Consider the following 25,505-nt stretch of genomic DNA (forward strand, 5'->3'; position numbering starts at 1 on the left):
CTAGGCTCAAACAGAAAGAGCTTGCGTTTAATGAGGCCGAATTGGAAATTGAAAGACAGAAGGACAGGGATCACCAGCTGGAGCTTGCCAAGATTCAGGCTTCACCGGGTTCTTCCAGAGGATCTGGAGATGGTTCTGGGTCCTCCTCACATCCTAGGTTTCCTAAAGATCTCTTGAGTATGTATGAAGAGAAGAATGACATAATTGACTGGCTTGTAACTTTTGAGTGTGCATATGAAGTACAAGGAGTGAGTGATGCTGACAGGATTGCATGGTTGATCAGCAGACTGCCCCATTCTGGCTGCCAGCGCCATTATGGAAATGTTGAAGGCTGATAGATTAGACTTTGTGAACCTAAACCATTCTCTTATCCTCAAGTCTGGGAAGACTCCTGCCCAATACTTGAGGAGGTTTAGAGAATATAGAAAGAAAGAATGAATGACCTATGTAAGTTTTGTTGCAGAGTCTCTGAAGAACTTGAGTGGCTGGATAGAGGGCTATAAAGTAACCACTTTTGAGGGCATGATTCATTTGGTCATGCTTGAACATATTGTTGCCTCTTGTTCCCCAGAGCTTAAGCAGTACTTGGCTGACTCAAAGGAGTTAAATCCAAAGAGGCTAGCCATTGCTGCTGACTTATGGGTTTCACATAGAGTGTCCCATAAGGACAAGCCTGCAGGAGGAGGGAAGGAAGCAGAAAGAGAAAGAGGGTGGGGGTACTGATAAAACCATGTCCAAAAAGGCCCACAAACAAGTTTAACAAGGGGAATTCATCAGAATCAAGTAACGGTAGTAGGACTAACCCTCCCAAGCATGTGAGTGGTTTCCCTAAGCCTCCCTGTGTCAAGCTCCAGTCGGATGTGTTGCACATGTGTAGCAAGTGACCACACAAAAGGGGACCACAAATGTAAGGGTAAGACCTTGGAGGTCCATTCTGCCAGTCTGGCCTTCTCTCAGTATGAGGAAGAAGAGATGGCAGGGGTGTCCTTACCTTTAGACTGCATTCCCTCAGAGGAAGAGACTGAAGTTAGTCTAGATTCTTTCAATGCACTACTGAACCTGGAAATGTGTGCACTAGTGCTAATACTGTGCATAAGTGCCCTTGCTCCATGCCACATGTCTGCACTATGATCTTGCACTTTACTGGATGCATTTTCATTCATATTAGGAAATAACAGATATTCCCTTTTTTCGCCTGGTCATTGTCATATGTTGTCATTGCATAGAATTGTTCCTCGTATACGGCATCCTGATGTAGACATGTGCAATGAGGCACATGCCGAAACATTATCAGTGCGTGATCAAAAAGTTCTTCTTTGAGAGTCATGGAGCACTTTTTAAACCCTTAAGAAGTAAGAACACATACAGCAAGGCAAACCTAATCCTCCAGACAGCATGAACTGCTCTGACATCTAGCAATTCTGTTCTGAAAGAAAAGACACATTAGCAAGTGTAATACTAGTCATTAAAGATGATTGCCAAAACAATGAATCCCGCGCTACATATGGACATGTGTGATAGTGATAATGGTCTCAGCAACGTTTGTGATACCCCCAAAACTAAACTAATGCTAGACTGACCCTGAGCTGTGGGCTTTTTTTGTGATGTTTCCACTTTCCTGTATCCTAAGCTTGTATAATTACTGCACTCAGGGTGGAAGGTACTACCCGCCCTGCGTCACTACCTTTCCCACTCCTGATTAGAGCGTCCAAAGGGGATGAGTTCTAATGTTATCTCACTTTTTCTTCACAGTTGAGAGTGCTCCCAAAATCTCCAAAGAGCAGATTCCAGCAGGTGAGTGAAGGCACACATTCAGAATGTGGGGCGGGCGGCATCCGCTTGAATACACAGCTTGGGGTTACGTGACACTGGGAAATCCTGATACAATCCTTGCCCAAAACAACTCAAGCAGTAGCCAGGTTCCCCATGACTGGAAAGTCCTTGCAGCCTTCCCAATCGCCTTATCACACACCCTGACAGCCCATAAGGAGCAGGATAAATGCCTCGTGGTGGCACGTCACTCCTTCAAGAGCTTTCCAGCGTAGGGGCTGGATGACAGTTTCTCCATCTTTCCCATCTCTGCCAATGTCGTCTCGCTGCTAGAAACCCTTTGAAGAATCTCAAAGGTGTTATACTCTTAGGAAAAGTGGGCAACGCTAGAACCAAACCATCTACCCCCGGTATACTCAAGGGCTCTCTATCAACAGACGCTCCCTTAGAGCTCTTCAGAAATTCTGGTGCAAGGCCCACAAACCAAAGGACCTTCCAGTCTTCAAGGTCTTGCGTTCCAAGTGGCAGATCCTGATATCTGAAGCCGAGGCTATTTATTAAACCAGCACCATTACAGCAGCCTCTAATTGGAACAAAGCCCTTTTCACAGCAGCTAAACACTGCTCAAAACCCACACCAGACCCAGAGGTACCAGAATCCTGGGACAGGTTCCAGGCTGGCAATACGGTTTCTATCATCAAGATCAATGCCTTCAAGCTCCACATGGAGGGCTTTGAATCCTCTGACCCTCGCGGCCTATATCCCTGCATCGACTTCTCTCCCGTCCCACCCGAGGATCTCTTCAACAATCTTGCACCTTAAAGCGGACCTCTTTCCCTGACGACATGCTCCCGGCCAGCAGCCTTAAGAAAAAGTACCGGTCCTGCCCTTACTGATCATGTTACGATAGCCAATGCCCCCTTCAGCAAGGGTACATTCCTATAAATCATAAGAACAGGGCATATATACCCTGACTCCTGAAAAGCCCACCTCGATCCAGAAGATCTAGCAAACTAGCAGCTAATCAACAGTCTCCCGCTTATCGGCAAAGCCATCGAGATGGCAGTTGCTAACCAACTACTTCCAGAAATCGCTTTACTCCGAATTATCAATCCAGGTTCCACACAAATGCAACTCTGAAACAGCCACTATCCGGGTGGTCGACCACGCCCTTCACATTATCGACATAGGGGAGTGATATCTGCTTGTCGTCCTGGACCTCCAGGCTGCCTTTGACATGGACGACCATCACACACTACTCACCCTCTTTATTTTTTTATTTTTTTATTTATTGCATTTGTTTTACGCCCACATCCGGGGGTATCACGGTGTAGTTTACATGTATACTTTATCTTGGTTGTTACACATTTACAAAAGTCAGGACAATTTACACGGTGTGATGTCTTAATTGCACAATAGAAAGGCTTGCAGAGGTGGCCTCTTGATGATTTGCTTAGAGGTCTAACACTAGTCCGCATAGCAACACTAAGGAGATAAGGCACATTTCAGGCAGGCATAGGATCTTGAAGGTCACATAGAACGTAGATAGATAGTTTTAGCGTCTACTGATATTGCATGCAGTACTTATATACAGAACATAGTGGTAGGGTAAGTTAGGTCTGAGCAAGGCCTAACTAAAAAGTCTGTTGTGTGGTCAGTATTTGTAAAGAGACAGGTTTTAAGGAGTCTCTTGAATTTGTTGAGTGAAGGCTCGTTAGTGATGTTGGTGGGAATGTGTTCCAGATTCTGGGGGCATCTACAGGGAAACTGGATCTACCTTTGCACACATTATGAGATTATCTGGTTCCCTCGTGAAATGGTTCCCATCCTACCTATGTGGCAGAGACCAGACTGACCAGGTGGGTTTCCTCTGCTCCACCTGTGGGACCTCAGGGGTCCCTTCTCTCCCCAGTCATCCTTAATCTCTAAATGGAACCACTCAGCTCACTCTCAGACAACCCCAGCATCGCGATACACCAGTACACAAATTATACACAGCTGAATCCAAAGGTCAAGGACAGACAAGATATCGCCCACACTCACTCATGCCTTGAAACCAAGAGAACACTCACAGGTGACTGGAAAAAAGGAACTAGGATGGGTTCAAACCTCACCTCACTCAGCAAAATCCCTAGCCCTCATTGTGGATAACAATCTATACTTCCAACAACACATTGCAAAAAATGGCTGAAATGGCATTGTGTCAGATTTGTGTACTCTGCAACATCATCCCTTCCTTCCACCACAGGACTCCTGAATGGTGGTGCAGGCCTCGTGATCTTTCATATTGACAGGGGTAATGCCCACCTGGCAGGGCTCCTGCCTGCTCACTTGACATACTTTAATTTGGCATACTGTGCTATGGCTTTCCTTATCACCTCCACCTGGCCTGAAATATACTCGCTCCCATTCCTGGCTAGGATCGATTTGAGAACTGCTCCCAGACGACCGTTGCTGGTACACCCACCTTCCTGACTGCCAAACTAAGGACATTGGGGGGTACACAGCCATCTCGCACTAAGACCATCACCAGGCTGAGAACTGGCCTGACTCGCCAGGAGAAAAGTAGGAAACAGGCCTTCTCATGCCACGCTACCATCCTCTGCAACTCCATCCCAGTGGCAACCCAGACTGTTAAAAGACTCCTTCAGTGTAGGAAAGAAATGAAAACACGGTTCTCCCAACAACACCTTGGTGTAACTTACATTTTTTGCACCATGTGCACTCCCTCCCGATGCATACATTGTACTGTGATAACTATTACAATATGTAGTTGATGACTTGAATTCTTGCGACCAATGCGTTGCTCTATGGCACGTACAGCACTCCTGTGCTGCCGAGTTAGGGTTGCACTATAAATATAATAATAATGAGAGACACAGCACATTTATCTGGCCAAGAGCACTGAAGCATTTTGATTTGATGGTGCATAAGAGTTTGTTGAAATAAACACAGAGAAAAGAACAAGTTACTTACCAAACTGGTAACGTTCTTTCGATGGGATGTTCCTCTGACGTATTCCTTATATTTGATATCATCCATTCCAGCTAGCTGGCCTCGGAATTTTTTTTCAGTAGAGGGCGTTGCGCGTCAACGTCCCTCGAGTTGGTGTCCCTCGACAGCCTCCGTATCGGCGCCAACGTCACCATGAGTACAAATAGATTTGCGCCGCGTCCGTTGCTCAGTTCCGTTTTGAAGTTCAGATTTGCTCTGCATTAATTGGTTAGTAACCTTGAAGGAGCGCAAGCTGCAACTACAAGGGAAGTTTTACTGCGGGGATGGATGGGAGGGGCGATAAGGAATATGTCGGAGGAACATCCCATCGAAAGAACGTTACCAGTTTGGTAAGTAACTTGTTCTTCGAAGGGATTGTGTCCTCCGATGTATTCCTTATCTTTGATAGACTCCCATAGCAGTAGTATAAAAAGGAGGTGGGAGTAAAGATGAAATATTTCCCTTTAAAGATGTACAGAATGCAACACGTCTTTCCCAAATCTTGTCTCCTGGCTAGAGGAGGAATCTAGGCTGTAAAATTTGGTTAAAGTATGTGCGGACGACCATGTGGCAGCCACACATATATCTTTAATTGTAACCCCTCTTTGGAGAGCCGAAGAGGCTGCGATACCCCTGGTTGAATGAGCCCTAAGATGTTGAGGGGGCTCTTTTCCTGCCAATTTGTAGCATTCTAAAATGGTCAAAATGATCCATCTTGAAATGGTCTGTTTTGTGATTGGCAATCCTAATTTGTGCCCTACATATCCTACAAACAATAGATCTGCTTGTCTTATCCTAGCAAGCCTGCTAATATAAAAACTCAAGGCACGCCTTGAATCCAGCCTGTGTAATCTTTCTTCCTCTTTCCCTGGATGGGGAGGAGGATAAAACAAAGGTAAGGTTATTTTCTGAGTAATATGGAATTCAGAAACCACCTTTGGGAGAAATTCGGCTTCACTTGCAAGACAACTTTGTCTTTATGAAAGATTGTATGAGGAGGTTTGCAAGATAGAGCTTGTAATTCACTCACTCTTCTAGCAGAAGTTAAGGCCACTAGAAAGACTGTTTTAAGAGTGAGAAACTTTAGTGAACAAGAATGAAGTGGTTCAAAAGGAGTACCCATCAGAAACTTTAATACTAGATTTAAGTCCCACAAAGGAACCTGAAACGGTTTTGGTGGATAGACATTTGTTAATCCCTTCAGGAATTGGATTACTACGGGTCGTTTGAAATATGAAGGCTCCTCAGCAGTACGCTTAAAGATAGACAGCGCTGCGAGGTAGCCCTTGACCGTACCAATTTGGAGACCTGAGTTTGCTAAGTAAAGCAAGAAAGATAACACCATTGGTGTATTACATGAAAAGGGTTCAATATTCTTTTCCCTACACCAGCTGAAAAATTTGTTCCAACGGCAGCGGTATAAAGTCTTAGTTGCTGGCCTTCTGGCTGAAAGCAACACCTCCATGACATCATCCGGGAGATCCCAATCCTTGTATCTCAACCTTTCAGAAACCAAGGGTGAAGGTTGAGGGTTCTGATGTCTGGATGGAGAACCTGACCTCCCTTCTGTGAGAGAAGATCCTCTCTTTGCGGAAGACGAATCAGAGGACAGATGGACATGTCTAGAAGGTCCGGGTACCACGTTCTCCTGGCCCAATCCGGGGCAATTAGGATCATGGCTTTCCGAAACCTTCTCAACCTCCTGATCATTTGAGGAATGACAGGGACTGGAGGAAACGCGTACAGAAGTGGAAACTCCCAGTCCACTACGAACGCGTCCTCTAGAGCTCCTCTCAGGATAAATTCCCTTGAACAAAACTGATTGCACTTCCTGTTGATGCTGGTGGCGAACAGATTCACTTGAGGGGTTCCCCAAAGGGTGAAGATCTCTTGAAGGACTTCCTGAGCTAGCTCCCACTCGTGGGAGACTGTGCTCTGCCTGCTCAGAGCGTCCGCCGTCAAGTTCTTCTCTCCGGCTAGGTGAACTGCCGATAGAGAGATTCCTTCTTGAATTGCCCAAAACCAGTGCTGCATCACCTCTCTGCACAGGGGTAGTGATCCTACGCCTCCTCTTTTGTTGAGGTAGTGCATGGCCACTGTGTTGTCCGTCATTATCAGGACATTCTTTCCCTGTACTGATGGCAGAAAAGCTTTCAGCGCTAGTCTGATTGCTCTCAGCTCTAACAGGTTGATGTGTAGTCTGGACTCCGATAGAGACCAACGACCGCTGATGGTCAAGTCATTGGCATGAGCTCCCCACCCCGTGAGTGAGGCATCCATGACTACTGTTATCTCCGGCCATGGTTGCCAAAACCGTTCTCCTTTCAAGATGTTCTCCCGACAGGCCCACCACTGAAGGTCTCGAGCCACTCTGTCCGGAATAAGCAGGAGATCTGACATTCTCCCTGAGAATTGTGACCACTGGGTCCTTAGTGCCACTGGAGGGATCTCATTCTCAGGCAAGCCTCTGGCACTAGGAAGATGCAGGATGTCATGAGGCCTAGCAACCTCAAAAAGACAAAGGCTGGTAGACGTTGGGCATTTTGAAACTTGGTGATCATCTGTACAATATCTTGAGCCCTCACCTCTGGTGGCAAGGCTTTTCCCAGGGATGTGTCCAGGACTGCTCCAATAAACTGGAGTCTCTTTGATGGTATCAACTGTGATTTCTTTAAGTTGAGGGAGAAGCCCAGCTTGTGAAGGAAGTGGCAGACATAATCTAGCTGGATCTGAGCTTGTTCCGGAGATACCGCTCTGATCAACCAGTCGTCCAGGTAGGGGTAGACATGGATCCCTTCCCTCCGTAGACTTGCAGCCACCACCAACATTAGCTTGGTAAAGACCCTCGGGCGGAGGTCAGCCCAAATGGCAGAACTCGAAATTGATAATGAGAGTTGCCAATTGCGAACCTCAGGTATTTCCTGTGTTTGAGATGGATTGGCACATGGAAATAAGCATCCTGAAGGTCTAGAGATACCAACCAGTCCTGAAGCTGGAGGGCCTGAAGGATCTGAGAAAGGGTTACCATCTTGAACTTGTCTTTTCTGAGGAATTTGTTCAATTCTCGCAAGTCCAAGATGGGTCTCAGTCCTCCGTCCTTCTTTGGTACTAGGAAGTACGGGGAATACCAACCCTTGTTCCTCTCCGCTACAGGTACCGGTTCTATGGCACCCTTCTCTAGCAGGTCTAAAACCTCCTGCATAAGGAGCGGGTCTGGAAGCTTCAAAGAGTTGCTCCCCGGTGGATGACTCTGAGGAGTGTGTAGGAAGTGCAGACAGTAACCTTGGGCAACTGTCTCCAATGCCCAAGCATCTGTCGTAATAGCCTGCCATTCTGCCAGATGTTGAGTTAACCTGCCCCCTACTGGAGTCTTGTGAGGGGAGACCTCAGAGGGGTTTAGAAGCGGCTGAGGCAGATGCCGAGGGTAAAGTGGCACATGCTGCTGCAGCTTTTGTACCTTTGCCCCGTCCACCACGGGTGAATCGTCTCTGTCCCCTTTGAGCTGGCTGTCCTCTGCCTCTTCCGAATGCGGAGTAAAAGCAAAAGGACCTACCCCTCCAGGATGTACCTGTGGGGCAATTTGGAGTTTGCCGGATTGCAGCTCCCAGGGATTTTGCTGCTGCTTTAGATTTTTGCAATTTCTCCAGGCTGTCCTCAGCTTTCTTTCCAAATAGGGAAGTGCCGTCAAAGGGCATATTCAGAAGTCTAGGCTTGCACATCTGGAGCAAATGAGACTTCCGCAACCACGCAAATCTGCGGATTGTGGTACTTGCCGCCATGGCCCTGCTGATGCTGTCAGCAGAGTCAATGCCTGTTTGGAGGGACTCGCACATTGCATCCTTTCCATCCCTGACGATGTTTAAGAATGTATCCCTTTCTTCTCCTTCTGGGAGACAGTCAGCCGCAGATGAAGCACACTCCCAAAGTGTGTGGCTGAATCGTGCAAGCGTGCAAGTGGCGTTAATTGACTTAAGCGCCATGCTACATGCCGAAAAGACTTTTTTTGACATGGCGTCAACTCTTTTATCATCTCTGTCTTGTGGAATAGTGGGGTATGCCGACCTACTGTTAGATGAAGTTGCTGCTTGTACAACCAGACTCTGGAGTTGGATGCTTACTCAGATATTCAGGATCTGAAGCTGATACCCTGTCTTTAGCAGAAAGTTTTTTTATTTACTGCAGGGATAACTTCAGGAGTTTCCCAATTTGCAGACATTTTTCTTTGCAGAGCAGTATGAAAGGGAACAACAGGGTCCTCCTGTGGACCTTTATCTAAAATATCAGTAAGGTCATCCTGCTGAAAAGAAGGTGTAGGTGTAGACCACCCCATGAATTCAATTATTCTGGCCATCAGAATCCTATAAGGAGTCCAGCAGGCTCTCCAGGATCTGGTTTAGCAAACTCTACTTCTGGAGAAGTATCTAAACCACTTGCCTCATGTAGAGACTCTTGGAGATCTTTTAACCTGTTCTCCTCAGAGATTAACTCCTCTGGCATGGGTATTTCAGTCCTTTGCAGACCAAAGGGTCTCTCATTGTCGGAATCCTCCCCTTCCTCACATATAGAGGACAAGGCTCTAAAGTAGTCAGACCTAGGATATGGTTTAAAAGCAATTTCTAGGGAAGAAGGAGCTAAATTCGTTGTCACTGCCTGAGAAAACGTTGAGGTTGTCGACGTGGACATCATAGGCTTCGACAATCCTGAAAAAGGCATCCAAAAAGTTTGAAAAGACCTTGATGCATTCGAGAGGATCGGAATCCTACTCGGCGTCGTCGAGTGCCTGTGACGTAGTGACAGTTGTAGGTTTGTCTTTCATTGGGGTCGACAGAGGCGTCAAAGACGGCGTCGATGAAATCGACTTATGCGTCGAAGGGCCCTTCGACAAAGGCGTTGATGACGCAGATTTGTGAGTCGAAGGAATCTTCGTCGACGGCGTCGATGACGCGGTCTTATTGGTTTTACTCGAGGGTTCATGACGCTCTCGAGAACCTTCTCTCGCCGGGTTCAACGACTCGCAGCGTTTTGATTTTTCGGGTCTTTCACCCAGGGTATCACCTATAGATGTCTCCGAGGGGGTCGAGACCACTTTCTCAAAGACGCTAAGCATCTTTTTACGGAATTCCTCCCACTTAGCCGGAGAGCTATGTTTGGTGGGGCAGGTAACCCTTTCCGGGGAAGTGGAGGAAGAAGAAGAAGAGGGAGATCTACGACGCCTCTTCTTAGAAAGTTTTGATCTCGAAGACTGATGAGAACCGCTTCGAGATCTTGAACGGGAATGTTTCTTTTTTTGACGAGGAGACAAATGTCTCGACTCAGCCGAAGAAACTTTCGAGGGAGTAGAAGTTTTAAAACTCTTACCTCTTTCTAACTTCCCCTTTCGCTCCTTCAAGGCTTTCGCCGTCATGGACATGCAGTCCTCACATTCCAACAGTGATGCTCCGATCCCAGGCACCACAGACAGATCCTGTTAAAAACATTTTCTTCTCACAGTCATGACATTTCTTCAAACCGGACCGAGGGGTCCATGGTTCGGATGAAGAAGCCATCGTATAATGGAAATAATCTTCGAAGAATAAGAAGGTTTTTCTGAAGAAAGGAACCGAGCGTTACGTTTCCGAGGCCCACGAAGCCCGGAAAAACAGAACTGAGCAACGGACGCTGCGCAAGTCTATTTGTACTCATGGTGACGTCGGCGCCAATACGGAGGCTGTCGAGGGACGTCGACACGCAGCGCCATCTACCGAAAAAAAATTCCGGGGCCAGCAAGCTGGAATGGATGATATCAAAGATAAGGAATACGTCAGAGGACACAATCCCTTCGAAAGTAACACTACTACTCAAAAATATATAAACATGGCCCATAGGTGCAGTTCTATGTTACTTGTATTCATTTTAGGTCTAAATAATAATACCATAAGGGTTATATAGGGTGTCAGATCACACTCACCCAAGTCATAATGCATAGGGTATTTGTATGCTATTTCTCATGACTCTAGCTCTATACCAATGGATGCAGGAACGTGTATCTTTCTTCAGCAAGGACCCTCTGGATATCACTGGCTACATTACACGTGGACACCCCACCCTGTTCCCTGGATTTTAGCCCCTGCAAACATGAGACGGTAGCCTGGAAGTGGCAAAAGGTGGAAGGTGGTCGTAGAAGAACCTGGATAGAGCTCACTTGAAGCGTCGTCTGAACGCCAGGAACAAAACCTGTAGGAAAACCAGGTTTCAAGGCCCTAGGATGCACCGTTTCTGAGATATCTGCAGCGCAATGCATCGCAACATACTGCACCACGCACAGAAGGTCCCTTTATGCTGCATCGCGCCAATTCTCCCCTCCCCTCCACGTCTGCTCCGTGGTTGTCATCAATTGGTGAGAATGTTATCATGTCTGTCTGCACAATGCATGCGAATTACGGGCACTTTCTGATAGTTTCCAATTAATATATTTTGAGCATTACAGTAAATGACTATAATTTGAAGTGTTTGGCGCTGGTCTGGTGAGAAACACAGAACAATGTAACTCACAGCTGCCAGCAGACATGGGCATAGAAAAGGCAGGAACAATGTGGGAAGAGTTATTCAATTGTAATTGGTTATTCATAATAATACCCAGCGGTTTCTAAGTGCGGACACGGGGATCAAACCTTTGTTGCCCTGCGTCGCCTTGCTTCCAAGGCGGGCACGTTGCCCCTGAGCTATCCTCCCGAGACCAATGCCTTCCCTCCTTTGGGGTCTTCTGGGAGAATTTAAAATGAAGCCCACTTAGCTTCGTCTCTCATAGCAGAAGAAGGGCGGTTGGAGGTGTGGGGGGTGTTGCTGACCAGACCCAGGTAGTTAACAGCAGCTAGGAAAGTCAGTAGGTGTGTAACTCACAGAAGGATTTATATGATAACATGGAGCACAGTTTGTTTGCGGTCTTCGAGTTTGACACTTGTGATTCTAATTTTTTCCAAATGGCTGGTCCCCCTCAGACGTTTCTCCTCCTGCCACTAACCCATCTCTCCCCCGTAGTACCTCCCCCCCACACACACAGGACATATAATAAACCGAAGAAACAGGTCTACTTACAAGAGTCGAACTAGAAGACCACACACTAACTGCGGTTGATGTCATCACTGTAAACGGGCCAGGTCACCCTGTCCACGTATCCCCATCAAAATTATGCCATGGACCCATGCCACCATGGTTGCCCCATGCCCTGAGGGAAGGCACACGACACACTGCACTTGTCCTGATACCCGGGTGCACAAAGGGGATGCAGACGTCACTGGAGGCCATTCCTGCATCCAGTGGCGCAGGGCGTGAAAAGGCGCCCCTGACGGAGGCTTATCACAGAAGAGTACGCCATCTTGCACGTGCAATTGTGCACGACATTAGTACTAGGACAGACATTGCCCTAGTTCAAACAGCATGGGGCCAGATTGCACAAACTACACAAGTCACTGTCCTATTTAGCACACACCTTTTCTATGCATTAAGAATTGGCAGCGCTAGTTTTGTACTAGTAAAGCTTCAAATGTGTGCATGCTTTAAAAGGTGTTAGTGTGACTCAGTAAATATGGTTTATCGCTGCCCAAGCAGTGTGTATATGTTTTATTGCTGTAATGTTTACCTGCACCATGCCCCCTAGCTGCTGCCTGCCGTTCCTGCCTTTCATCTTCATCTCTCTACCCATGCATGTATAATTGTCCCTTTTTTTTCCATCTTCCCTGGTCTCCATCTCCCTTCCTCTCCTCGCCTTTTTTCTTCCCTTCTGTTCTTCTTTCCTGTTTTTTTTCTTTTATCTTTCCTGGAGACTGAAAGAAGGGGCCTGCAAGGTAGACTGAAAGGTTTTGGCATAGTTGACCTAATTCCAACTTGACCTACTCCCATTTGACCTCATCTTTTTGACCTAGTCCGGTAGGTCAAATGGTACACTTTAATGAAAAAATAGTTATGGGGTGGGGTAAGGGAATAAGTTGTTTAGGTCAAACAACCCATATCTGATTGAAAGGAAGGAAAAGCCTGCCACAGTCTCTGGGCCAGGGCTCAGGTCTGCCACCTGTAACACGGTAAATAACCTGTAGGCACGTATGTTTGCCCTTGGCAATGCCCACCAATAGACTGGAACAACGGTCAAGTTTAGTTGCTATGATGGCGCGTGCTATAGTGGCACAATTGGAGGAGTTGAGCAAAGGTCTGAGCTCTGCTAGAAGTTAAGGTGATAAGATGTACCTGAAACTAGAGTGCTGACTTGGGCATTCATGTTTAACTCTTGAGCAGGAGTGACTCCAAGAGCCTTGACATTGGTTTGAGTGGTGATGAGACATCCAGCAATAGCAAAGCTCTGATATTCATGGCTAAGCTTCCTTAACTGCGCAATATTGCCCAAGATCATGTTAATGGAAGGTACTGGGATCCCATAAGAAACAAGTACTGGGTGTTCCCATGGGAACTCTTAAAGGAAGATATTGGGATCCCATAAAAAAAACATGAGGCCCATGGAATCCTGGATATAGCTGTAGCAGAGGAGTCGCCTAGGATTACAGAACATACTTCAATGGCTCAATATCTTTCATCTTCAGAAGTGTCAATACTGCCTCCGCCAGAGCGCCCTCTCAGAGGTGCCCAGATGCCAACCTGTCTTGGATCTGGAGCACACAACTCTAATAGTCAAGGGTAGAAGATCCCGCAGAGCTGACCACTCAGGGACTCAAGACTGAAAGGTTGTATATTTCCGACGGGCCAGGGGAAGCCGCGATTGGCCCACATTTCTGTTCTTTAACACAAAAAGGGGAGTAGTTATCCAAAATGTCAATAAAATGATTTCTCTGCAAGGCCTCTTGCTGGCTATGTTGCCCTCAAGGAAAAGGCTAACTATCCCTTAGCAGGCGCCTTTCTGCGGTGGTGAGCTGCCGGTCTAACGAAAGAGGATAGAGAGCAAAACAGCCTAGAACCTCAATGTTTCCTAAGGCACAGCTCTGTGTGAATGTATACTCTAATTGACGGAAGAGCGACCGTTAAGATGGCAGAATCTAGCTATCTAGCATATGGAGAAGAACTATTCGAAGGGATGTTGGCCAATGCATCCATCCGTGGGAGTGATATCCCGCTAGGTGGGAATAGCACGGGGATGATTGGAATGAACTTCAGGGACTTTAAAATGAACTCATTCGCACTGATGCTGAGCAGCGGCTGGAATCCGATGGCTCGTATTTGGTCCCATGTCGTGCTTGGATACTCCAGATGCGTGTTCTGCATTCTTTCATCCCATAGGTCCCCAGTCTGTTGGGTGTCGGAAACTGTGTGTTGCCCCATAAAAAGGCTGAAACCGGACCTTAATATGTATCTCCCCCACGGCCTCTGGGACAGTGCTCAGCAAGGCTAACATGGGCCCACGTGACCTGCAGACCCACCCGATCATGGCTTCCATACACCACCTGCTGCCTGTGACTCTTGGCGCGGTCACTGCCCTTACTGTGGTCACATTCAGTAGGGGGCCTGGGGCCATCTCTGAGCACGGAGAGTAACATGGCGAGCCTCCCCACTTCTGCCCACTTACCTCTCATTCACCCACTCATGCATCCGTCCCAGGTGCATGCAGTCCCACAACCAGTCCGTCCCAGGTGTATGCGGTCCCACCACATCCGTCCCAGGTGCATGCGGTCCCACCCCGTCCGTCCCAGGTGCATGCGGTCCCACCCCGTCCGTCCTGTTCACCATGAGCGGCACACCACGCCCACCTCCGGTGCTTCACTAGATCTGCAACTCCCCCCTTGGAAAGGTGAGCAGATGTATTTCTAATAACATTTTCCTCTTTTATTTCCGCAGTTCCGAAAGTTTCAGAAATCTCCAGTAAGGAAAAACTAGCAGGTAAGCAAGGAGACCCTAACCCACTTCATGTTTTACAGTTTTGGGGGTGGGTCCAGGGACACCAGGACAACAACTGTCTCTGCATACTTAGAACCCCAATGTAATCGCGTGGCACAGCTGTAGTTCCATTCTTGCTTGCAACACCGCTGGCTTTGCCCAATTTGGTCATTTGCCCTGCGCATGCGCTCAAACCAAAGGAACTATGGGCCCGATTCATGGACTTTGCACGGAGTTGGCACTGCAAAAATACACTTTGCACAGTTCCATGAATCAGGGTTTGTGTCGGCAGTGGGAAGTCACTTTGCATCGTGCAAAGAATTCCATGACTCGGCTCTTAGTTTCCTCATACAAGGGCAGGAACCCAGCCTATCACCAAGGTGGCGGGAGCAGAGAGGGTGTGCCGCTTCAGGAAAACGAACACATCCACAAAGCAGTAAGAAAAGAGGTATTTGCACTTGTATTTTATTGTGCGCTTGCTTGCATTGATTTAGTAGTTTGGGAGATATTTCTACCAGAAACACGGATATAAGAGTACGGATTATGGAGGTGACCCCTATGCAGGGCGCCTGCACAAGTATTAATGATTGTGTGGTGCAGTGCATGCCCGTTTTCTAAATGCGTGGTGCAGGCATCTGCGACCATTGTCTCTGCTGATGTTTTGGGCTGCAATTGCTAAGAGCCCTAGCCAGCATGGTCAATGATGAGGGATCATGGGAGTCGTAGTTCAAAACATCTGGAGAAACACAGGTTGTAGAACCCTGCTTAGTGCAATGGTACACAGGGCTCATTGGTTATCTAGGTAGCAAACAAATGTACTAGATGTGTAGGTACATGGGCAGTATTAACGAACGGACAATCAACATACAAACACGCAGGACATATGCTTCACTGCCAGGAAAGGCAAGCTGAGAGGCCAACTGTGGAGGGAATGGGTGGGGGTTCAGGATGCCTCTCGATTGGACTAGCTAGTGGAGCTCGAGGTTCTTCTTCACCAGGCCCCCTAAGAGCAAAGGGCTCCCCGATGCATATGAATTTCACAAATGTGGTGCTTATTTTTTACCTGCATTTGCACTTTTGTTTGTGAGGCAATTGCCTCAGGGCCTTTTGCACTTGCCTCAGGGCCCTACAACCCTCCCACACACACTGCACCTGAGAAATAATCAAACAGAGTGGCCTTCTCTGCACTTACCCCTGTCTCAACTGACCGGGTGCACTTGGACCTCCCCCTCCCTGTAACCGTCTGTGCGCTTGCACGATCTGTACGCACTGCGGCTCAAGATCGTCTGTCGGTTTCTCCCTTGTCTTGACCTCCTTAATTGCACTGGTAAAACTGCAGAATCGTTGCCAGCCCTATTTGCTGTCTCGCAAACTGTTAAATGTATTTTACGCACTTACTCTACCTGTGCAGACTTTTATCGTCTCAGAAATTCAAGGGCTGTGAGCGACTGTTGTTTTTTCCCCTTTCTCCCACCCTCCTTGAGCGCTTTGACGCACTTGCCTGTGTATAGGCGCTATATAAATAAACAATACAATACAATGCATATGGAGTTATCTGCAGTTGATAGAATGTGCAGTTCAGGCCATATCTTTTTGTGAACTGACCAAACACTGAGCGCTCTGTCAGCTGTCATGCTCGGCAGTACAAAGCTTTTCTGCAAAGAGAATTAGTATTTACTCTTAATGTGATACTATAGGTGAAACAGAAAAGAGGCCGCCAAAATGTCATAAATTGCGCCAAACAAGACCACATTGCTCCACATCACAAATCAGAGAGCACAAATCAAATCTATTTTCTTTTTGAACATTGCATGTGAACTGAGATGGTATCAAAAACAGACAGCAAACTGAAAGGTCTGTTTCATAGCAGCATGTACCATGCGGTGCCTTCATGCAATGCTATAAATAAACTATTATATCACATGAAACGCTCAGGCTGTCGGTCACTGACTCGGCTGTCACATTCCCAAAAGTACCATTGACAAAAAAACTCTGAACATTTGCTCTCTAAACAGGACAGTCATTTTATGTTTTCAATTAAGAAAATTCAATCAATTTTACTTGTCTGGCCTTGTAAGTTCATGGGTTTCGAACTAATAATACAGGTGACGCTTAATTCAAAAACTGCCTGGCAATGTTATACTAGGGAACATGTTTACCACCTAAACACTATTTGATTGTGGTTCACAATAGTCTCAAAACATGGACAAATAGGGGCAGGCATCTTGGAGGAATTTCCCCAGGGCAGTTACTGGGCAACCTGGGGTCCAGGGCACAATATTTCAATGTCCCACAGTCCACCTCGTGCCCAACATTATAACATTATTGCAATAAACCAGTTCATTGTGGAGGACTAATTCCAAATGTAATAGGGGCACCAGAAGAATTCAAGACTAATAGCCCTGATTAGAAAAAGGTCTCAGGGAGACCGAAACACGTGTCATCGTTCAAAGGGCACTTCAAAATAAAGAAACCTTTTCGATAATTGGGCGCAGTCTCCTTCCGGGTTATTCATACTTTTACTTATGTTCAAGGGTTTTTTTTTTCTTGGCTAAACCCACAATCCGGTGACACGCGACCATTTGCATTAAACTAGTCACGTTTGAAAAACACCCAATCTCAACAAAGCTGATGTCGCCATGTTAGACCAAACCGCTGCAGCCAAGAGTTTCTGAGAACATATTAGAAACTGAGAGTAGATATTGTCAAGGCAGTAGTCGCATTTGGGAGATCAAAGAGTCTATCACGTGTAGCACTAGACTTGGGGTGTATGCGATATTATGCCACTGTAATCTCATGTACATTGGATCTACCATCTGCACCCCCTCAAAATAACGGTTCTGCAACATTACAAGGCATTGAAAACAAAGATACCAATGATCCCTTGGCAATCCATTTGGAAAAAAAACATTGTAGCAGTGCCTCCCTGTTAATGTACATGGCCCTGGCCCATATTCCTGAACATTGGAGAAAAGGAAATAGAGAAAGGCACCTCAGGCAGCTGGAATCTAGGCTGGTTATTGGATTCAACAGTCAAAAGCCAAGAGGCCATAACAAAGGACAAGAGTTGACAGTACATCTGATGGACAATAAAAAGGAATAATCCCAGTGAGAGAACGGAATAGGCATCTGTTTGGATTGAGAGGGTTGCAACACAGCATAGTACTTCTACATGAGAAGCAATATCTGTTATACATTCTGAGTGATATATGCCAGTAGACAGACAAGTGCCCACTGGGGCAGGAGTCTGACAATGGCTGAGCCGCGTGCAAGCCCACTGGTGCAATGCAGCTGTGTGATGCCCACACGCACTTCCTTTTGCCTCCTAGGAGCCATGGGGGGAGCTACCTGCATCTCTATGTGCACTAGCGATGTACACTGGTGACTGCGACTAATGCAGTTTTCTAAATTATTCATCATTTCTCAGACTTATGTAATTACCAAAGTGCTATATTGTTCTCTGACATATCTGTTTCATTTGAGGATGGTAATTTCCCCTGAATTGGTCCCCGAAAGGGCTTGAGGACACATAAATAAAAGATCTATATTGGCCAATATGGAGTGATAGTAACTTCAAGATGGCGCACCTTTTAATCTTAGGGTAGCACCATCTTTAAATTGTGAACACATGATCGCTAAGGAAATTAGTCACGTGACGGTGGTATGGCTAATGAGAACACTATAAAATGGAGTCTGAAACTAACGATTGTAAAACTACACAGAGGAAGACCTGAGTGTGGGGTGGAATATGTGGGGACTACATGAGTGCTTACTCCAAGGCTCTGAAATTTCTCAGTAAGTCCATGTCTTTACCTATGAGATTTTAGATTGAATTTTAATATATTTTGAAATGTTTTTAACATATGTTTTTACACATGTCCCAGTACCTAGTTGCGCTGCTGAATGCAGGTTTGAGTGGCTTATTTCCCTCAATATAGTGGTATTTTTGGCTGATGTAGAAAGTTTGAACTTAAAACTGTGCCATTCTCCACCTCCTAGCAACATTTTTACACTGCTATAAACTTTATGCAACTTGTTCCACAGTTTTTTGTTCGGCAATGTTCACGAATGTCTGACGTCATCGCAGACTTTCTGAACAGTGTCATGTGACCACGCGTGCACTGACGTGTTCACGAATGGGTCCGTGCTTCGCGAATAGTTCGAAACTGCATTTTGAGCTGATCTAGGAAGTTTCAAGCTGAAAATGTACCCTTGCACAGCTCCTAGCCCTATTCTTACTGGTTTTCCATCTGCAATTCAGGACAGAGCACATGCTCGGAAGAATATTGGCACAATATTATTTAACTTAAAAAATGGCAAAGTCACACAACAACCATGTTTAAAGGCGCTGAGAGGTCGTGAGGGTTGTAACTTTGGTTATTTCATTTGCATTTATTATATGTAGTGAGGAATTCAATCAAAACGATGTAAATAGGGCAAAGAAGTGGAGCCGTCCCTGTACAGGCTGATTTATAGTAATAAGTGAGGAGGATGGGAACCAGGTGGTGGCGGGGGAAGATACCATTCGGAACAAAGACGCGACACTGATAATACGTCGCTATACTACGTTTACCGTTAATTACATACGTGGGCCTTGGAGGCGGGTTTAGAAGAGAGGTCATGTGCCACTGTAGTACTCTGTTACACTTTCCCTGATAGGAGCCACTTTGAGAGAGCATTCTTGAAGTCCATTAGTGTGGCTATGTCCTTAATATCGGGGTAATGAATGTGAGTGGAGTGGGGTTACCGTTATCCCATGAGCTGTATTAGGACCGATCCAGAACAGCAACGCAGAATCCAATCTTAACAAGGGGAGAGAAGCGAGGGAGGGATGATCGAAAGTGACGAAGGCTGCAGAGAGATCAAGACGGAAGAGAATTGAGGAGAGTGGTGAACGGCGGTGAGGAAGTTGAAGATGAGAGTGTGTGCCTATTGTTTGGACAGCCTGCTACAGAGCCCAGAATGGGGAAATTCAAGAGTTTATTGGTCTCTAGGTAGGCAGGTATACAGCTACGCCCTACTCAATGTAGTATTTAGGAGTAGTGTGGGTCGTGAGAGACAGGCCAATATTTGCAGGGATTTTGAGGTCCGTGGTGGGTCTTTGAAGAGTGGTTACGACAGTAGAAAGTTAGTAGCAAGCATGGAAGCTCCCAGATACAAGAGGGGGGTTAAAGAGAGGTTTGGCGAGGTAGGTCTTTCATTGTCCGTGGGTCAAAGGGCTCCACACATACCTTCAGTCAACATTTTGGAAGAGGCAGGTCCAGGTCCATGCTTAAAATTCAGAGTTCATAACTTCTCCATCAAAAAATGCAAGTCACAGTTTAGGTAAGAAGACAGGTAAAATGCCCCTGCTTTCTATTTCCCAAATTAGGGAGTAAAAAAGAAGGGCTACTAGCCCGTTGACTCATAAAAGCTGAACTCTGGGTTTAGACAGTGGGGGGCAGGACTCTTGGAAATGTCCAAGAAGAAAAAGGAGGCCACAAGCATCGTTAAGAGCAATTCTGAGGCTGCATAACTGGAAGACATATTTTAGACACAGGGTACCCTGTGGGAGTGGATTCTATTTTATTGACATGTTCTCCATCAATGTCTTCACTGAAGCACTAGGTCCATAGGAGCATAAAATGAATTGGTAGTGCAAATGAGGTGTGCCCACTCACCTGGGGTAGTGCTGGAGAATGATGGTACAGAAGCAGCGGTCGTAGACACACTGCGAAGGATGCGTGCAGAAGAGGAAGGGATTGGAGGACCAACAGGGTGTCTTTTATTTTGGAGAGTTTAGAGGAGACGTTTAGCCAGGAAATGGTGAAGCACCACTGATGAGGATCTAACACTGTGCTCCTTTTTCCTTACAGAGTCTAATCACTTGAATATCTCGAGTAAACAGGCAGCTGCAGGTAAGCCACACATTCACTTAAGTGTTTCCTCCTCTTAGCTGCCAACCCTTCTTGTGTTGGGAGTAGCATGCCTGTTTTTCTAAGCAGACCTGCTATCTACTGCCTCTATGTTCTGTTATAATCTACTACCTTTAGGACAATAGCAAAGTGTGAAATTATTCTTGCAATGGTGATTCGATTATTTTTAGTTTGGAGCACCCCGCCCCTCTCTTTTAATATAAATAGCATTTATTAAACTGTGGTGATGCCATGAGTTTATCTCTAATCCAATGGGAGAATTGAGAGGGGCAAAGGGGGTCATCGTCAAGGTGCCGGCCCACCAGCATAGATCATTTTTGATCTAATGTCAACAAGAACACCTGGTTCACCACTCTGTAGCAAGATGGAACACTCAGGCTGTAATATGTAGAAGGCGGGAAGGGTGCCTCAGGTTGCAAACTTACAGTGACTACTATTAAGGTTGTGTGAGTGTGAACAATAACAAATCGCCCCACCTTCCGATCCCCACTTGAAGAAAACTGTGCGAGGAAGATGATGTCAGAGCCGTGTAAAGTGAGGGAGCCGGGGACTGGGTAAAGTTACCCCAGAAAGGCTGGAGAAGGCCAGGAGGCAATGGCATAAGCAACATAAGCAGAATGCTTATAAAGGCAAATAAAAGGGGAGAACAAAGGGGCAAAAACAACCGAACACTGAGATCTAAGGACTAGTATCCAATGGAAATAGCGAGAACGATCCCCAACGTGTCTCAATGAAGATTTTCCATCAGAAGAGTGAGGGGAACACAGGAATCCAGTAAGAAGCTAAATTCATTGGCAGGTCTCCATCTTGGAAGAGGGGAACACCTGCGGATCCTGAATATCAGGGATTTGATGGAGGGTAAGATGCTGCTAAACCCAGGGGACACCGGGTCCCGGCCTTATACAAACACAAATTACATTAAACCCTCCTTGTGACATCCAATCTTACAGCCCACAAGCACACATTGCAGAAGTGTTTTAGCCGAGCATACCTGACAGTATGTCATTCCTGTTATCCGATAAGTCTGTAACACACCTCAAGTAGAACTGGAGACTTAGGATCATTTAGACAGTCCTAGATTAGTTATGGATACTTCAGAAGTGGGTTGGCATGATCTCGTACCAAGACCGAGTACTCACAGACCAAATTCTAAGGGTTTTCTAGTGACCGGTGAAGAAGCAGGCTTTCGTTGACATGTCCTGAGGGTCTTGGGCTTTTGGGTGGTACAGTAACACTACAATGGTCCAAGGCAATGCTCCCAAGAAGAGGTATACAGGGGATAGCCCATGTATAAGACAGTAAGGATCCAATCCGGACAGAACCAGTTCCCGGTCCAAATGAAATTCTAGCTCCTACATCACAGTGCTTTGCCTGTTTGGCAACACTAGCAATTCTTTACCTGCTGCGCAGCATTAAGCCAGCTAGGCTTCCATGGATTATGGTTTAGAGGATTGGGTGACCAAAAATATTTGACCTGTCAAAGGGGCACGGGGATCCACAAAAAACACAAAGGGTGCGCTGAGGAGGTCATTCAATTAAAATATCTTTATTCAGATTCCTCCATTAAAACAGAAATGATGCAGCTGTAAAATCCGCCCGGATAAGTCATCATAAAAGGATATAAGACATCCCTAAAAACCGTCGCTTCCTAGAAAATCCCAAAATCCAGATAAAATGAAAAGGTACATCCCTAATAGTATAAGCTTCTAATATATACTTGCAAAGATTAAAAATAATATCCTCATTATTACAGTTCATTATAAAAGATAGTGCTTCTTGGTAGGTTCTGATTGAAGCCTTTAGAAAGTGAGGCCTAGGCAATCTTTTCTGCTGATCGTGATAGGGTGGTAGGCATCTGTACAGACAAGTCTTCTGCCGGCTCCTAATGGATTGCCCTCCAAGGGGGATGCCAGGAGATGCCCTCCAAGGGGGATGCCAGGAGATGCCCTCCAAGTGGGATGCCAGGAGATGACACTTCTGCAGCATGTTTTTCAAGCAACTCCCCCACAAGTAAGCGCATTCTAAAACTCTAAAATGAAATACATATATTAATCATATATACAAAGATCTGGGAGCCCCTACACCAAGAATTACATGGCCAAATAGTCCCAATCCGAAGGGTCTACCGCTATGTTTTAGCTCACTGTACCTTTCAGAGAGGAAACATATTAATTTGCATATAAGTCTGGTCCCACCCACCGGGCAGTCCAGCACTGAATTGCTGGGCAATTCTCTTCTGAACAAGAGTACCAACAGCAGCCCCAGACAGGTGTTTTGACATTGAGGGCCCTCATCAGAGAGATGATGCTGCAACGTTATAAGCACAGTGAGCAAAGGGTCCACATCTGGATTACCCTGAGTAATTTAGAGTGAAACCCCAAGTCCCCAAACATATATACAAAGATCTGGGAGCCCCTCTACTGACAACTAACACACCCAAATGACCTGTTCTATGGGTAGGTACCCACTCAGGAGAATCTACAACTATGTTTTAACTCACTGTACATTTCAGAGGAGAAATATTCATTTGCATAGAAGTCTGGTCCACCCAGCTGGAGCACCAAAATGCTAGGCAATTCTATGAACAAGAGCACCAACAGCACCACAGACACATGTTTCGGCCTTGTTGGGGCTCATCAGTGAGGTGAAGCTAGGGGTTTTACATCTGATTACCTTTGGTAACTTAGGATGAAACCCCAAGTTCCTAAATATTTACAAAGAGGTCTGGCTACCCGTCTACCGAGAACAAACACAGTCAAATAACCTGCTCTATGCGAAGGTATCCATTCAGGACGGTATACAGCCACGTTTTTGCTCACTGTACCTTTCACAGAGAAGAAATATCCATTTGCATATCAGCCTGGTCCCACCCACTTGGGCAGTCCAGCATCAAAATGCTAAGCAAATGTTCTCTGAACATAAGAGTACCAACAGCAACCCAAAACACGTGTTTCGGCCTTGTTGGGCCTAATCAGTGAGGTGAAGCTTTGCCTTGCTAAGCATATATAAATCAGTCCAGCACTAGAAGGCTAATTTCCACAGGTCGAGAAACCTATCAGCTTCAACAAATTCCAGGTTTAAAAATGATTTCTTTGCAGTCAGAGGAGAAGCGCATAGGAATGGCATTCAATCACATACTCCTCATGACAGGAAACATTTCATTATACCAAAGGACACTTATTCCAAATGAGAGGTGTTATCTTGCTGTCTGTCCTATTACACTCATAGCACTGAATTAGGCCAAGATGGGATGTGTTCCTAGCAGCTGGTAACACCCTTTTCCCAATAGAAATGACATTAGGTGATTTGTCTTTTTCGCTTGGCTGGTTCGGGGCAAGTACAACTGCGAACATTGGGCCTCATTACACGGTACGCGGTAAACCATGGCGCTGTTAGCGCCATGGTTCATGCCGGCAATTTACCGGTACCGCCTTGGAGGAAAGGGGAATTACCGCCCTATTCCAAGGTTGGGAAGGCGGTAATTCCTCCTTCCTCCATTGCCCTTCCCCATTCCCATTTTTGCCCCATAGGGCATAATGGGAATGGGGAAGGCGCTATTTACGGTACCGCAAATTGCGGTACCATAATTAGCTCCCTGGTCCCTTTGCGGGTTGGATTTTTAATGCCTGCAAAAAGCAGGCGTTGAATTCCCCAACCCGCAAAGGGACCTTGTAGTAAGGCGGCAAGGATTTACCGGTATCGGTAAAATACCGGTACCGGTAAACCCTTACCGCCTTCTGCCCAACCACAATCTTTCTTGATCTTATGGCAGGAGACATTTTCGATCATTACATAGAATCAAGGAGATTTCCCTTTCTATAGAGTTTCTGCAACATCACTTAAAATATAAGATAAACAATATTCCTAAACTGCAGCTTTCTTTAGTAAAACAGGCACGTCTCATTCTATTTAACAATTATAGCACAACTCCCTGTGTATAAACATAGCTGAGGACTTATTCCAACCTTGCACCTGTACCAAGTCATTATTGAACAAGATCGGAAGGTTGCTTACTCCACTAACCTGAGAAGACAACCTAGAGTAGCGGAGAAGCAAGTCAGGGAGAGGGTCCCAACAAGACCGCTGACTACATCTGTCAGAAGGTTCCAGGAGGAAACTGAGTGGACTCTATAACCCTAGCAGGTCAGAACAAGTTGCCAGAGTGTGTAAGGTGCTATCTTCATAGAAGGTCTGAACTGCCTGGCTGAACGAGCAGTGACTTCTATCATTGGATGGCCTGATGCGCCTGGCAAAGTGAGGAAAGTACTATATCCTTAGGTCATCGAAATCACCTGGCAGTGCAAGAAGGAAACTATAGCCCAAAGAGATCTTAACCACCCAGACGAGCAAGCTAGCTTCTATGTCGCTATCAGAGCTGCAACCCCTGGCACAGTTAGAATGGCGCTATTTCCCTAAACGGCCTAGAAAGCCTGATCTACACGGTAGAGCGAGCAGGGCACTATATTCCTAGGTAGTTAGAACCACCTGTCAATGAGAGAAGGGAACAATAGCCCAAGAGGTTCGGAACCACCCGGCAGTGCAAGCTGGGCGGTATGACCAGAGGAGAACTGAATCACCTGCCAGAGTGTGTAGGGGGCGGTACGCCTACAAGTCTGGAACAACCAGACGGAGCGAGCCTGGCACTATATCCCTAGGAGAGCGGTCTGCAAACGTTGACTCTCCAGATGTTTTGGACTAAAATTCCCCTCAGCCCTAGGAACAGCAGTCAATGATGAGGGATTCATGGGAGTCATAGTCCAAAGCATGTAGAGAGCCAAAGGTTGCAGACCCCTGCCATAGAAGGTCGGAAGCTCCAACTAGAACAAGAAGGGTACTAAAGCCATAGAAGGCCTGAAACACTTTACAATATGAGCACTATACTGTGTCTAAAGATTACTAAGAGCTGAGTTTACATGACCATTATACTGAGACTAAAATGCACTAAGAGCTGAATGAATATGAGAATTAGAC

General features: G+C 46.2%; 1 protein-coding gene across 1 annotated transcript in view; it reads left to right on the forward strand.

Annotated features, from left to right (window-relative positions):
• The window catches only part of LOC138473460 (deleted in malignant brain tumors 1 protein-like), a 199,114-nt gene that overhangs the window by 62,856 nt on the left and 110,753 nt on the right, over positions 1-25,505 (forward strand). The window contains exons 4-6 of the mRNA XM_069612108.1: positions 1,753-1,794; positions 14,581-14,622; positions 20,475-20,516. Of these exons, the coding sequence (XP_069468209.1) occupies positions 1,753-1,794; positions 14,581-14,622; positions 20,475-20,516 (126 nt within the window). The remainder of the gene's footprint in view (positions 1-1,752; positions 1,795-14,580; positions 14,623-20,474; positions 20,517-25,505) is intronic.

Source organism: Ambystoma mexicanum, chromosome 8 (genome assembly GCF_040938575.1).
Source record: "Ambystoma mexicanum isolate Mex_15411 chromosome 8, UKY_AmexF1_1, whole genome shotgun sequence".
NCBI classification, from domain to species: domain Eukaryota; kingdom Metazoa; phylum Chordata; class Amphibia; order Caudata; family Ambystomatidae; genus Ambystoma; species Ambystoma mexicanum.